The sequence below is a fragment of the Micropterus salmoides genome, unplaced genomic scaffold, assembly GCF_014851395.1.
Source record: "Micropterus salmoides isolate LMB-PRFRI ecotype aquatic unplaced genomic scaffold, ASM1485139v1 Ms_hic_scaffold_10, whole genome shotgun sequence".
Classification (NCBI taxonomy): Eukaryota; Metazoa; Chordata; class Actinopteri; order Centrarchiformes; family Centrarchidae; genus Micropterus; species Micropterus salmoides.
The window spans coordinates 35100901-35117230 of record NW_024040041.1 but is presented as its reverse complement, the minus strand read 5'-3'; the positions used below and the strand labels follow the sequence as shown (position 1 = coordinate 35117230).

At 44.9% G+C, this 16330-nt stretch overlaps 1 protein-coding gene across 1 annotated transcript; it reads left to right on the top strand.

Moving 5' to 3' along the window:
• Positions 1-2830: 2830 nt before the first annotated feature.
• ube2m (ubiquitin conjugating enzyme E2 M) lies at positions 2831-12981 on the top strand. Its single transcript, XM_038710083.1, has 6 exons — positions 2831-3115; positions 5604-5698; positions 7881-7919; positions 8160-8263; positions 10756-10819; positions 11071-12981. The coding sequence occupies exons 1-6, from the start codon at positions 3001-3003 to the stop codon at positions 11209-11211; spliced, it is 558 nt and encodes a 185-aa protein (XP_038566011.1). The 5' UTR covers positions 2831-3000; the 3' UTR covers positions 11212-12981.
• Positions 12982-16330: the final 3349 nt, after the last annotated feature.

The window sequence follows — 16330 nt, the reverse complement described above, 5'->3', positions numbered from 1 at the left end:
TCAAATAATTACATTTGTGAGACGCTAAGGGTGCTTTCACACCTGCCTCATTTAGTTCGGTTGAATCGCACTAGAGTTTGTTTTGCCCCTTGGTTCGCTTGTGGTGTGAAAGCAAACGAACCAAACAGGATTTTATGATAGCAGAGATGTGATCTGAGCATTATTTCCAAAGCTAAACCACTAATAAATCAATCGTCTGACAGTGAAATGTGTTCACGATCTGTTTAAGCCGCTATGTTTATGAAAATCATTTGGTAATGTATACTTGTCATCGCCGATGTTTCCCCTAATTAATAGGTTAAAAGCGTTTACCATGTCAGTTCTTTAAGTCCATATAAAATGTGTGACAGCGATACCACAGTATACTATAGGCTAATAAGCCCCGAATTATTACTGTACATGTTTTTACGTTATTATTCATAACAGGCTCTGCGGTCGATATGCGGTCTAGCATTACTAATCATGCTTATAATGAATTATTACTTCATGAGCTCTTTGCGATACAGATCAGGAGCATTAAAGTGCTGCAGAAACTTCTGTCAGTCAATGGAGTTTGATTTCTCCACGTGGGTCCTGATGATGCAGGATGTCAATCGCCAAAGCTGTCCAATCAAAAAGTTACCTGTCAGTCTGTGTGACGTCATGGTTACTCCTCTGGTTCGTTTGTAAAGCTGCAGTGTGAACATGAACCGGACCAGAACTAAAATGCAACAGTGGATCATTTTTTTCACTTGGTCCGGACCATATGAACCGAACTACAGGTGTGAAAGCGCCCTAAGTCTCAATTTTGACTCATGAAGAGCGAAACTATTTAATACAACTCGTCAAATGCCAAAAGAAAAGCTTTTTGGGATTTGTAGTTTTCAATGTACTACAGCTTTTTTTCAAGTAAATTATCCCGTTATCCCATTATCACTAGAAAATTCCTGAGATAACAGGATAACTGTGCCATGATCTCGAGATACCAGATAAAGTAAAATGATTGTGCACGTGGTCATTTTTTGGCTTCCGTAATTACGTAATAATAAGTACCAATTGAGTTTTAACATGAGCTGCTGTAAGGGTACTGTAATGTTTAGTACCACTGCCAGAGGCAGGACCCTTTTTTTGTAACACCAGGAACTGGAAATGTAGATTACGGAAGCTAGCACAGATGTAAACAAGCAGAACGAGGAATAAAGTGAGTGGAATAAACTGCGTCGACCTGGAATTCTTTATGAAAAGCAGGCAAGCACAACAGTTACAACACAAGGTTGTATAACGAAACAAATGTTTTGATCTTGATAGATAATTAAATGTGTATTAAAATATGGTAAATAAAATAAAACAATACGTACAGTTATTTATATACGTATAGACACGTATCCCCCCGAAACAATTTTGCAGTACAATTTTTGAATTTGCGTCTGGGTGAATGTAAACAGCAGCAACCAGATGATAAAATGAAAGTTTCATCTTCACATTAAACAGTCTGACATTTGTCCATCCTGACTGCGTTTGAGCACCAAGCCCACCTCCTCTCATCTGGGCAGCTCGGAACATGGACCACCTGCCGAGTGCTGGATCCGGGATGTGGATGGACCAGGTCTCTGTAAAGATGTAACAGTCCCTGAGTCCCATTTCGTCCAGACCGGATCTTTAACAGCCGAATCAAGTCCGTGCTGGTCCAACATGGCTCCTATCCCGGCTCTCTTTCCTCTGAGTCTGCTGTTCTTTAATCCTAATCCCCGTCTTCCTTTTCCAGTGACTGTATTTCTGTCAGAGGTAACAAGAGTTTCACAGATAAAGCCGTAAAAAACAATGAAAAACAAAAAAAAATAAACATATAGAAAATATTGAAAATCTAAAGGTTCACACGAGGCTGTAAAATGTTGCCCCCTAAAGAACACCGCTGAAACAACTGGTTCACGGTCGCACCTGCTGTAAAAGTATGTTTATTATCTACTAATAACAATGACGTTAGCTTCAGGAACATTAGTTTCAGGAACATTAGCTAACGTTAACTTCAGCGACGTTAGCTTCAGCAACGTTAGCTTCAGCAACGTTAGCTTCAGGAACGCTGCTGAAACAACAGGTTCACGGTCGCACCTGCTGTAAAAGTATGTTTATTATCTACTAATAACATTGACATTAGTTTCAGGAACATTAGCTAACGTTAACTTCAGCAACGTTATTATATTATATTATGGTGCATTCAAATGCTCCTTGGATAGTCCCATTTCCTGAGTTGTGAAGTTCTTCTGATTCGGTATGTTCATGTGCTTTTAAGACGGAATCTGGAAACAACATGGACGCTGCTACTGTACAAAGATGTGTTTGATTGTCATCCAAGTGTTCTGAAACTGTTCTGAAAAGCTTTCTATTACAAAGTGATTTTTGTCCCCGAGTTGTTACTGCACCTGTTACACTAAAATATTGCTTGTACTGCAAATATTGCTAACAAATAATTTTCCTAATTAATCTTCGTCCTGTGTATCAACATTTTCTCTGACTTTCAGAGATGTTGTTCTGACTTCAGGGGTTGTTATTATTATCCCTACACCACATAAATGCACGGTTAGACTCTCTCTTTTGGTTTGAATAGTTTCATAATAATGACGTATTATGTCAGGGCTTTGAATGACTTTAACTTTTTTTTTTTTTTTTAAACTTTTTATAATTCCCAGATTTTAATTATTTGTGTCTGGCACTAATGATCTTCCATACATTTAAACAGTTTTTCTAACGCTACTGTGAGTTATGACTTAATAATATTGTGAAACATTTGATATATTGACCCCCGCCCCCCCCCACCACCCGGCCTCCCCTGCTAGCTAACAGGCTAGGCTAGCTCTGTTAGCTCCTCTCCTCAGTGTTCATAGTTGAGACGCACCGGCTCCATCAACATCACGGTGCTGTGAGGAACCCGCTCTGTAACCCTTCACACCCGGACCCGGACAGACCGCCGACACACACCGAAGGGACACGAAGTTTAGGCGACACGTTATCAAATAACTGAAGATGATTAAGCTCTTTTCTCTGAAGCAGCAGAAGAAAGACGAGGAATCTGCTGGAGGAAACAGAACAGGAGCCGGGGGTAAAAAAGCCAGCGCGGCCCAGCTCCGAATACAGAAAGGTAGGCTGGTACCGGAACCGGGACCCGGTTAGCTGGTCCTGCCCGCCTGGCAGAGTACTTACCTACAGACCTACAGGACCAGGATACATTCAAACAACACGGCAACTTAAAAAGAGGGCTGTTATTATAACTCAGAGGCTAACAGCTAGCGCGCTAACTTTAGCCTGAAGTGGTGTTAGCACAGCTAGCTTGTTCTATATTTGAAAACAAAACGCAGCCAGACAGTGAGACGCTAGCAGGCATCAGTTAGCGCACAGCTAACACCAAACAACACAGAACCCGGATCACATCCAGCTCTGCCAACCGGCTCTCTGTTCACAGCAGATCACAACAAAACAGCATCTCCTAGGTTGGATTTATTTAGGCTAGCAGGTAGCTTTCAGCAGCTAACCTGCTGTGTCAGCTGTCTGTCTTAATTACCCACAGGGGGGGACACACTTTGATTTAACTGAGGGCAGGGGCAGTTTGATGGGCAGCTACCCACCTAGTGTTGGTGTGTCACTCTTTACTAAAAACCCAAGGAGAGGTGAGTCTCCATCCTGAGGACCAAACGCACACCTGGAGACTGAAACAGACCTGTAAACAGAGGGGACGCCAGGTGAGACGGGTCATGTGAGCAGCTGACGGTGGGCAGGTGGCGTCCTCCATCGGCCTGCGGGCAGACGGACAGATAAACGCCAGATCACAGCGTCTCCTCGCACTCTCAGACTCACCTGGTGAGGAGGTTCAGGTTCACTCTGGAGCTGGACCGCTACGAATCACTTTCCACGCCGTTCAGTTTAAAGATTCACAGTCACTGTTTGGACGACAGGAAGCGCTCGCATCGCCGCCGCTGACGTGTCGCGCTCAGTTCAGTACAAAACCAGCCTATAGGAACGTCACGATGCCAGAACTTTAGTAGTCGATACAGATACCAGTAAATTCAACGATAGATACCGCAGTAAAAAACAAACAAAACAATAAATCCCATCATGCACTTCAACATACACACCTTTTAAAACAAACTGTCAGGTGTGAAATGTTTCAGGGTCGTCTCCGTCTACACTGGCAGTCGTTTGAGATTTTTATCTAAGCAGAACGGATCGTGTTGACCTTTTCAGACCTGCCTAATTCCTCCCGCAGTAACAGCAGCGTTGGACACACGTTCAGTTCTTAGAGCTGCAAACTGCGTCGTCACCTTTGGAGATTTTCTGAATTAGATCCCCAACAGAACTGGGGGAAATCCAGGCTTTGACACGGAGCTGCTGAAGGAAACAGAAACTAACTTCTCCTGGTTTCCAAACTCTTTTCTATTGGTCGAGTTGAAGCTGCAGCTGCGTCTTCCACGGATTGGATCTCCGGGACCTTCAGAACCGAGCAAAACAAGTGCCGACATGTTTTCAGAACTTCGGTATCGGTTCTCGTGACATCCTTAACAGGGGCGTGTGTGGGGCTCAGAGAGAGGCTTCGCCGGTAAAAACGGCAGGAGAAGACAAAAGTCTGGCTGGGCGATACGGTCAAAAAGTTTATCACGATTTAAAAACAAAACTTCACATCATTCGATATCTATAATTATCAGGATAAATGTCCAATCGTTATTTCTTCCAGTTTAAAGGCTGGTTTTTGCTCCCGAGTGAACGTTTTTGTGGTTTTAAACTTTTCTTTGTGGTCACTTGATGCCAAACAGCCGATCACTTCACAAATCTGAGGCAGAACTATTCTGATAAAACCTGTTTTCAAAAAATATGCATGAGGAAAATTAAGGTCTTTTTTTTCAGTCCCTTTTCCTCTACAGAATAAATATCTTAATAGAAACATTAAGTGCTGATTCATTCGTGATTCAGATGAATTCGATCAAATATTTATTGAATATTTGTTATTGACGAGAATAATATTAAGGTAATTATTATTATTGTTTGATAGCCCGGCCCTACGTTAGAGGTTTGTTCGTACTGAGGACGATACGAGAGGTTTCCAGATTCGTGTGAGCTGTTCGTAACGAGCTCACGACACGTTAACGTTCTAATCATTTATAACTGGTCTCTGAGGACGTCCAGGTTTCAGGGGGATTCGCTTTAACCTTAATTTATTCTTGGCAGGTCTCAGAGGAACACCCTGAGCACTCAGGTACACGTTCACACCTGTCCAGTACAACCGCAGACTGACCTGCCGGCCTCTCAGCAGCTCCACGTGGGTGGTTTGGGTTGGGGGCCTCGCTCAGGGATCAGCTTAGAAAACCAGAGGAGGCGCTGCAGGAGCACGCTGAGGACCTTCATGGTTTTAAGTGTCCTTCAGTACCACAGTGATCCGGTGACGGCTGTCTGTGCTAACCGCTAACAGGAGCGGCTAACAGCTGATTCAGCCACTTTAATGGGGACAGTTTGACCACATGTGAACACACACGGGAGAAAATGAATCAGCAGAGTCTCAGTCTGCCAGATTTAAAACGTGATGTCTGATTTTAACGTGTCCTGTAAACAAACTGATGTTTTCTTCCCGTCTGTTTCAGACATCAATGAGCTGAACCTGCCAAAGACGTGTGAGATCAACTTCCCTGATGACGATGACCTCCTCAACTTCAGACTCATCATCTCGCCAGACGAGGTGCGCCGTTCACTTGCTGTCCGGGAAACGGTTTCCCTGCAGGATTGTGGATCTGAAGAATCACGAGCTAAATAAATCTAAAATACTTTTAATGATTCAGAGCAGAGCCAGTTAATGATCAGTATTCTGATCTAGGGATGCACGATTGTGATGTTGTTAACGCGCGATCAGAAAAAGTCTGCTGTGATTGTGAGACTCTCCTCCCAGTTTGCACTGCAGTCTGCTCATTAGCTCCGCCCACACCGGGCTTTCATGTGCGTACAGATAATTATGAACCACAAAAACTCATTTATGGGCAGTGAGCGAGTAACGTTAAAGACAACAAACTACCCTAACCCCCCCTCACCGTCCCGCTGCTAATCGTTCAAAACATATCGGGGCTCGCCTCTAGAGCGGCGAGAGAAAAGCCGGTGGGCGGGTCGCTCTGTGACAGAGACTGTGACGTTACGTGTCGTCGGCAGCTGAAGCGGTGAGACAGAAGAAATCAGGGAGAAGAGAAAGAAGGTTCGGCTTTGGATCGCTGGCCACTTAACATCAGCTGGATCTTTGCCTTTTGTTTTTCAACTTTTCAGTCGCTCCTCGTCAACCGACCAATCACAGCCTGGATGGGGCGGGACATTAGAAAAAGTTTGACGCGCTGCAGCAGATCATTAAATGTTGAACAATATGATTAATGACAAGTTAGTACTTAGGATTAACATATTAGAGACCAATAAAGATAATTTTTCTTGCACAAGTATTAAATAATTAAAAACAACCCACAGAAATGAAACAGCTGTAACTGGATTTAAAGAGGTCATATTCTGCTTTTTGGCTTTTCCCTCTCCTTTATTTAGTTATAAACCTTTTTGTGCTGTAACAGGTTTGCAAAGTGAAAAAGCCCAAAGTGAGTTCCCATCTCCCACAGAAAACTCTGCTCTGAACTGAAAACAGCTCGTTTAGCTTTCATCCCTGTGACGTCACAGGGATAAAAGCTAAACGCGCCTCATATAACGCTCGCCGAACGGCTACTCCGACACGCCCTCAGAAACAGCGAGCTGCAGCACACAGCTCTCCTCTCCCTTCCAAACACTAGCTACCCTCCAGGCAGTCAGTGGACATAAAGTTGTTCCTGTGATGTAGAGACAGAGCTCAGTTAAAACTTTATGGATACAGATTAATAACTCACCGCTCTGAAACTCTCGCTCCAGTCCGTGTCGCCGAGCCGGTCGGCAACACGTACGGCTGAACCCGAGCCGTTTACCGGCTTCTCGCTGACCCGCCCTTCGCTGCTTCTGATTGGCTAGTAGTCCTTAAGTAGGAACTGAGCATGTGCAACTCCCAACAAAGATCATTTAGAGACGAGATGTATCACTCCATAGCTAAAACGAAGCCTTCAACACAGGCTGAAAAGAGGAGCTGCAGCAATGTGCAGTATGACAAAAATATTAAACCATGTAAACCTGCTCTGGTACAAACTCTGAATAAGATGAGGAACCTGAAAATGAGCAGAATACCACCTCGTTAAAATTCAAGCAGTAAAACAGTTTACTATTAAATTAAATTATAATGAATCTAGTAATCAGTATACTAACAGTATACTATTAACTGAACATTATACACTGTGCTCCTTCTAGCCGCCTCCTCCTGAGATCAACACGCTCCCCTTGTTCTGTTTTACTAAAGTTAATTTTATAAATATTGTTTATTGTTTAACTTTGTTCAAGTTGAGAAAAACACATTTCAAAGTCAGTATTTTGTGCATTTTCCTTGATAATTAAGCGAGTAGACTCCATTTGTTCCGACTTTTTCTCCAAGTCGTGCAGCTCTGTTCTGACCCTTTGAGCGCCGCCATGATGTCATGTGTTATAAAGTTTGTAAAACCTTAATTTGAAATGTAACCAGTTGCTATAAAGGCCAGTTTATACGCCTGCGTTGAATCTGCACCGTATTCTGACGAGCACCTCCTCAAAGATTTAACCACACGTCGCTTCTTTTACCGGCTCAGCTTTCGCACATCCCGTCTCCTCCGACGCCTTCTCTTGTTTCTGAGGTTTAGTAATTTCACTAATAATAGAAATAGAAAGTAACTTCAAAAGGAAAAACTGGAGTGAAGTAGAAGCTCCTCAGGAAAGTACTCATTTAGAGTAAATGTACTTCTTTATGCTGATTGTGGTGTGATGATTCTGTCTGTGTCTCACAGGGCTTTTACAAAGGAGGAAAGTTTGTCTTCAGCTTTAAGGTGAGAAACGCCTGTCCTCCTCCTCCTCTACTGTCGCCTGTCCTCCTCCTCCTCTACTGTCGCCTGTCCTCCTCCTCCTCTACTGTCGCCTGTCCTCCTCCTCCTCTACTGTCGCCTGTCCTCCTCCTCCTCTACTGTCGCCTGTCCTCCTCCTCCTCTACTGTCGCCTGTCCTCCTCCTCTACTGTCCTCAGCTGGACTTTGTCCTCACAGCGAGTGACCAGGTGTCTGTGTGTTTCAGGTAGGACAGGGTTACCCCCACGACCCCCCCAAGGTAAAGTGTGAGACGATGGTGTATCACCCCAACATCGACCTGGAGGGAAACGTCTGCCTAAATATCTTAAGGTCAGTCACTTTAAAGGTCCTCAGTCGGTCTGGAGCTCCGCCCCCATCACGTATCAATGAGTATTATTATAAATGAAGATGTAAAGTAAGACGCTAGAAGATATATACATACACACATTAACATGAAAAGGAAGAAGCTTAATTAATCCTACCGGAGACGCAGTACAGGGCTACCTGGCCCAGGTGATCTCTGCCAGGGGATTTTATTCAGGGCCGCCAAACCGAACACTTTAAGCCAGTTTACAGGAAGTTCAGTTGGTTCATGTTTAAACCAGAAACAAGAAGAGAAGAAGACGTAGCAGAAGAAAATGTTCTATTTCTGTGAACGGAGAAATGAAGTCAGTGTTGGGCAAGTTACTCAGGAACTGGAATAAGTTACTAAGTCAAGCAGATTTTATTTCATTGTCTTGACAGCACATGCCGTGCAGCACATGCTGTGCAGAGACGTCCTGGCACATCAGCAAAAAGCTGTAATCTTTTAATATGTTTCTCAGTGAGAATGAGAAGAAGGGTCACATCAGTCAGAATAATCCCAATTGGATATTTTTTCAAAATCGTTCAGCCCTGTTTTCAGTGTCTCATAATACCTAAAGCAAATAACAGAGGCTGTGAACCTAATGTCTTAGGAGCCCCTGAGGGGTCAGTTGTGGTTACCCAGCCTTGATCATAAAACCCGAGGCAGTGCTGATGTCTGGACCCTCAGTGGGAGATGCTGCATTATAAATCTGTGTTTAAACTTCCTGAGCAACATTTGAATGAATGAACCTGCAGGTATAAAACACCTGTGAGGACATGAAGCACCTGTCCTGTCTCTCACCTGTGTCTCACCTATGTCCCGTCTCTCACCTGTGTCTCACCTGTGTCCCGTCTCTCACCTGTGTCTCACCTGTGACCTTTGTCTCACCTCTATCTGTGTGTCCCGTCTCTCTCACCTGTGTCCCGTCTCTCTCACCTGTGGCTCACCTGTGACCTGTGGCTCACCTGTGTCTGTGTCCCGTCTCTCACCTGTATCTGTGTGTCCCGTCTCTCTCACCTGTGTCTCACCTGTGACCTGTGTCTCACTTTTGTCTGTGTGTCCCGTCTCTCTTACCTGTGTCTCACCTGTGACCTGTGTCTCACTTTTGTCTGTCTCGTCTCTCACGTGTCTCACATGTGACCTGTGTCTCCCTTTTTTTTTTTTGCTGTGTCCCGTCTCTCTCACCTGTGTCGCACCTGTGTCTGCGTGCCCCATCTCTCTCACTTGTGTCCCGTCTCTCTCACCTGTGTCTCACCTGTGTCCCGTCATTCTCACCTGTGTCTGTGTCCCGTCATTCTCACCTGTGTCCCGCCTCTCTCGCCTCTGTCTCACCTGTGACCTGTGTCTCACCTGTGTCTGTGTCCCGTCTCTCACCTGTATCTGTGTGTCCTGTCTCTCTCACCTGTGTCGCACCTGTGTCCCGTCTCTCACCTGTGTCTGTGTCCCGTCTCTCACCTGTGTCTGTGTCCCGTCTCTCACCTGTGTCTGTGTCCCGTCTCTCACCTGTGTCTGTGTCCCGTCTCTCTCACGTGTCTCACATGTGACCTGTGTCTCCCTTTTTTTTTGCTGTGTCGCACCTGTGTCTGCGTGCCCCGTCTCTCTCACCTGTGTCTCACCTATGTACCGTCATTCTCACCCGCCTCTCTCACCCGTGTCCCGCCTCTCTCACCCGTGTCCTGCCTCTTTCCCCTGTGTCCCGCCTCTCTCACCTGTCTCACCTGTGTCCCGCCTCTCTCACCTCTGTCCTGTCTCTCTCACCTGTGTCACCTGTGTCCCGTCATTCTCACCTGTGTCACTTGTGTCCCGTCTCTCTCACTTGTGTCCCGTCTTTCTCACCTGTGTCCCATCTCTCTCACCTGTGTCTCACCTGTGACCTGTGTCTGTGTCCCGTCTCTCACCTGTATCTGTGTCACGTCTCTCTCACCTGTGTCTCACCTGTGACCTGTCTCACTTTTGTCTGTGTGTCCCGTCTCGCTCACCTGTGTCGCACCTGTGACCTGTGTTCTCACCTGTGTCACCTGTGTCCCGTCTCTCTCACTTGTGTCTGTGTGTCCCATCTCTCTCACTTGTGTTCGTGTGTCCCATCTCTCTCACCTGTGTCCCATCTCTCTCACCTGTGTCTCACCTGTGACCTGTGTCTCACTTTTGTCTGTGTCCCGTCTCTCACCTTTGTCGCACCTGTGACCCGTGTTCTCACCTGTGTCTGTGTGTCCCGTCTCTCTCACCTGTGTCTCACTTTTGTCTGTGTCTCGTCTCTCTCACCTGTGTCCCGTCAGTCTCACCTGTGTCTGTGTCCCGTCAGTCTCACCTGTCTGTGTCTGTGTCCCGCCTCTCTCACCTGTGTCTCACCTCTGTCCCGCCTCTCTCACCTCTGTCCCGTCTCTCTCACCTCTGTCTCACTTGTGTCTTTGTGTCCTGTCTTTCACCCGCGTCTCTCTCACCCGTGTCTCACCTGTGTCTGTCTTCTGCTCCACAGAGAGGACTGGAAGCCCGTGCTGACGATAAACTCCATCATCTACGGTCTACAGTATCTATTTCTAGTGAGTTCACTGAGGACGTTTCCTTCATGTCTTACTGAGTGTGTTGGAACCTGCTTTGCATTGTCCTGGGGAGCGTCTCAAGGCCCCGCCGCCGCTGCCGCCACAGGTGTAGGTCATGTGACTGACTGAGGTCACCGGTCACCTGCAGAGGACAGCTGGTTATTATACCTGGTTGTAATGAGCTGTTAGTGTTATAGATCTGTAACGCAGGACAAAGGTTGGTTGCTTAATGTGACTCCTCCCCCCTCCAGGAGCCTAACCCCGAGGACCCGTTGAACAAGGAGGCAGCAGAAGTCCTGCAGACGAACCGGCGGCTCTTTGAGCAGAACGTCCATCGTTCTCTGAGGGGCGGCTACGTGGGCGCCACCTACTTCGAGAGGTGTCTTAAATAACTCGACGTCCCAAGATTCTCCAGACCCCCCCCCCCCCGACACTCTTCACCTCCCTACCCCTCCCTCTGCCTCCCCCCCTCCTCCCCCCTTTTACTCCTCAGTCCTGCTCGTTGGCAGAAGCAGGAGCTGTGGCGACAGAAAGCAGCACGCCAGAAGACGCTTTTCTGTTTTAAAACACAAGACAAAGAAGAACCCCCCCCTTCTTCCTTCTCCCCTCCCCCTCCTCCCCCCCGTCCTCCCATATCTCTCTGTTTTACTTCCAAGACGCAGCATTCGACCGTTTACACACCACAGGGGGGACGCCGAGACAACACACACCAGAACTGGACTTGAAAAGATGGCTGACAGCGAATGGCGGCGGCCGAGCATGATGATACAGGACGGGTGGAGGGGAGGAGGGGGGAGGGTCCAGGTGTGGGTGGTCAGTGAATGTTGCTCAGGTGAGTCAGTGATTCAGAGAGCGACGCTGATGATGCTGATGACCACGTGATTTCCTTTTATTTTATTTTTTTTGTTTTGTGTGAGTGGCAAAAATGCCTGCATCAGACAGGCGGTCTGAAGGACACGCCCCCCTCCCTCCCGCTCGCCACCTTTTGTTTGTCCGTAACACGTCAGCTGGCAGCAAACTCCAAACTCATGAACGCCGTTCCTCACAAACATCAACAATAATGGTGCCCCTCCTATTCAGTCTGGGTGGGAGGGGCTTGCTGGTATGAGAGTGGTCAGAGTGGGAGGGGCTTGTGAGTCAGGCACGCCTTAACACAGTTTTCAGCCTGCGATGACTCAGCAGCAGTCAGTATGATGATGTCAGCGCTGGAGGGAGGGGCTAGTGAACCGCTGTGGGAGGAGCTTGTCTGAGTGGAAGCAGGTGCGCCTTAAAGTAAGACCTTGATAGTTTTCAGCCTGCAGTGACTCCACAGACATAACGGCGTCCATGTGGAGGGAGGGGCCTCAGATTTATTCTCAAACTACAGTAACTATACAAGTTAACTGGAACATGATTGGCTGCAGGTGGAGGTGTACACGGCGAATGGCGTTCAGCTGCCGAATCAGTTTGGAGTTTGCTGCTAAATCACACTCAGCGTCAGGGGGCGTGGCGTCATGTCATGGGGGCGGGGGCAGTGTGGGCGGGGGCAGTGTGTTTATTTTATGGAGTTGGGTGGGCGGGGTTTAAGGGGAGGGGGAGGGGCTTTAGATTTTCTTTTTTGGCGGGAGGGAGGGCTTGTTGTGGGCGGGGTCAGATTAAGGGGCGGGGCTTGAAATGTTAGGATTCTACTGTGTATATTGAAACCCCGGCTGTTCACACTGACTGCAATATGATTTATGTTAAATAAAATATGAACTTGAATGATTTCAGCTGTTGTGACGTCCGTTCCACAAAACTCGCCGACCTCAAACCGTCACCGTGGTAACAGGTGATGGTTTACATCATGGGATTACATCATTATTATTACATCAGCTGATCCCAAACCTGCAACCCTGAAAGGAAAGAATCTCCTTTAATTGGGTTATATATTACTGTCGGTGTAGAACAACAGTAGTTTTAGTCTGATCACACAGGTCAGACTGCAGCCAATCAGCTGACAGCAGATTATGAAGGAGGACGTGAGGTGTGACCATAATTATATATAGAACTACTGGTTTTCTCCCCGTAAGTTAATATGCAGCCTTTTATCATACAGAAATGTAAAAAGAAATAAATGTTTTTAGTAAAGGGGCTGTATGTAGTTTCTCAATTAAATTACTTATTAATAAATCACATTTTCATTGGCTTTTTGTCTATTTATTTTACCAGGAAGTCACATTGAGATCAAAAATCTTTTTTACAAGAGAGACCTGGCCAAAGTAGCAGCCATACATAAACACAACTTATTAAAATGCTACATATATAACATGACAGAAGAAACACGTGTTCAAACACAATGGCCTCTCAAGAAAAACAACCATGTGTCTCCTTCACCACATTCTTTATGACAATTTATCAATTGATATACACGTTTCTAGTGGAAGATCTTTTTGCTTATTATTCCAGATCATGAAGAATGCAATGGTGAGAGAGGGACTTTGCATTTGTAATAAAGCGTAGAGATGCATGATGCACTCAATCAAGGCTCCGTAAGATGGAGGAGGCTGCGTTTATAATATGTCACCATAATCATTCACCGACAGAAAAGTAGCTTCCACAGCTTTTTTTTGGCATTGAAAATAAAGGTATATTTATTTCTAAAAAGCCAATCTTCACTTTGAGCTTCCTAACTAGATTAGCAACATGTACATTAAATAAAAGTAAAATGTAGGGGAGAGCAGGGGCGAAATTACCATTTTTCAGAAAGACCTGATTTTAAAAGATAATGTTTCAGATAGTGATATATTTTTGCTGTGGTCACTAACTCACAGGTGTGGTCTGTCAATATCAGGCGGTATTTTGTACAAATGTAGAACGACTTCTGTATAATTTCACTTAAGTGGCACATTGTTACTTTGGACCCCGTCAGCTGGGTCCAAAGTAACACAACAATACAAGCTAGATTTTTTGTGTTACCAGCCTTGTATTTAATAAATAAACATGACTGTGACCTTGATAATGTGTAACTGCAAACATCTTTTGTCCTTAATCTTTAAAAAAAACAATTAAATTACATTTTTATTTTAAATATTCAGTTTCAAAAGTAACCTGACAGCCCAAACTTGAATTGTTTAGAATATTTATATTTTACTTAATATGCAAATGTGTGCACCTAAAACAGGGGGGGAATGGTTAGATGGAGAATGTTTATGAACCTAACATTATTAAAATAAAATACGTCTTTACTGACCCTGCACTGGGAATATTTGCATGTTGCAGCAGCTTCAGAAACAGTGAAAAAATTAAACATAATTTAGAAAGATGGGACAAAATGAAAATAAACAATATAATTAAGATAAAAATTAAAAAGCTATTTACAGAGTAGGCCTATACAAATTTCACATTTTGAAATGAATTTAAAATGGTTTTAGTAAGAACAGCATGAGTGATCTGCATTTTACTGACACCTACTACACTGACCTCCTTAGGAGACTGGCCAAAATAAGCATGCAGCTTCCTCTCCTAGTCCAAGGAGAAGACTTAATAATGATCTGTACCTGTGGTCTGGTCTTCTCCCCAATTATCTCTGCCCTCCTCCTGCATTATCTTAACAAAGCGACTTTTATCAGCTGACCTGAGACTAATGTTTCTAATAGAGATGTCCAGAAACATCTGGTTGAATCAGACCTCTGTCTTTCTGACCCACGCTATTGGCCTATTCTGTTGGTATAATATGACATAAACATGTTTTAATAAATGCTGCAACACACAGAAAAGTCACCACATTAGCAGCGGGACAAAAGAAACTCCTGACATATAAACACGATTTATTTTTATACTCTGACAGGGCAAACTTCAGGTTGTGTTAAAGCACTAAATAACCTGCAGATTAATCCTTACTGTGACACATGAAACGAGAGACACAACTTGTAATTCGAAAAAGAGTCCCGCTTCAGATATTTACTTGCCGCGCTCGAAAACTGTTTACCGAAGACGACCACGGGAAACGGTGACAAAATCATATTTGGCAACTCCATCAAGGTTTGCGTGCTGGAGGTGCTGTCACAGCTTGGACTGCAAAACACAGTCAGGGTTCTGAGAAAATCACCGTGTTACTTTCGCCCCGGTTTACCCGTGCTTGTACAAGGGCACCCTTTCAATGGATTTACCATCAGACACAAAAATGCTAAGATCATCAAGCAACTGTAATCGAGCTTTTGAGAAACCATGAGCTCAGTTTTCTGAGGATTTGAAACCAAATTTAAATTGAGTAGAGCAGTTTGTAATGACTGAAATGCAGTCTGAAGCTCTTGCACAGCCTGTGTTATGGAAGGAGCACGTGTGTGAATGACAGTGTCATCAGCATAGAAGTGTATTTTTGCTTGAATACCTAAATCATTTATAAAAATAGATAAGACACGAAAAAGAACTCACTTAGAAATGAAGCGTGCGCCTGTTTTATCTGTTGCTTGCATCAGCCACTCTTCTGCTTTTAATGTGAGGACACCGGGTCGGATTCAGCCGGGCCTCTCTCAGACTACAGCGACAACACAGCAGCTAACGACATGCAGTCCGTAAAACACAGACTCCACATAAGGATAAAAACAACAATAAAGGTTTATGTGCTGAAGCCCACCAGACCAAACAGATTCAGAGGTTGTTGAGTAAAAACACAGTGAACATCAGAAAGTCTGGAGAAACACGTAGAGAGTCATGTTAGCTCACCAGCTAACGCCTAGCGGTTGCTAACGTTATCCGGTGCAAAGTTGTATCTCTTTCCACATGACTTCACCAGCTAACATGACCCATGTTACCATGGTGTGTGCCACTGGTATCATGTCAAAGTGTTGATTTAGCCTTCAAGAAATGATGTAACGGTAAAAAACAAATGTGGAGTGATTTGTGTACTAGCCTACAGTGATGCAGGGCTAGGGTTGCCACCTTCCATCCATCCATCCATCGTCAACCGCTTATCCCGCGTACAGGGTCGCGGGGGCTGGAGCTAATCCCAGCTGACATCGGGCCAAAGGCGGGGTACACCCTGGACTTTTATCATAACTTAAAACATGTTTTCAGGAAAGTATTAAGATTGATACCAATGGATGTTATAATAAGCTCTCGCTATTGAAATCAGTGTGAACTGTTAAGTCTCTCTCACAACTCAACAGACTAGTGTCAGAGCTGAACACACAGTTACGACAATAATAAACACAGAACGTGTGACAGTGAGAACACAAAAAATAGGATGTGAACTGTATTTTATTAACTTATTAAATCAACATGTCCATAACTTATTAACTATAAACAGGCTAAGACAAATGCTTTGATACGATTTGACTGAAAAGACTTTTGCAAAGGATTTTCCATGAACATCAGTGGATTAGAAGTAGCAGGCCTTGTGTGCAGTATTGGAGCGTGTTAGGCCTACTTCCTTTTATAAATGTTTTCTTGTCAGAAGTACACGACTCGTGCAGCACTGAGTAGTCTTTCAAACTGCTGCAGTAAAACTCACTTCTCATGGGATTGGCTCCAGCCGCCCGTGACCCTGTACGC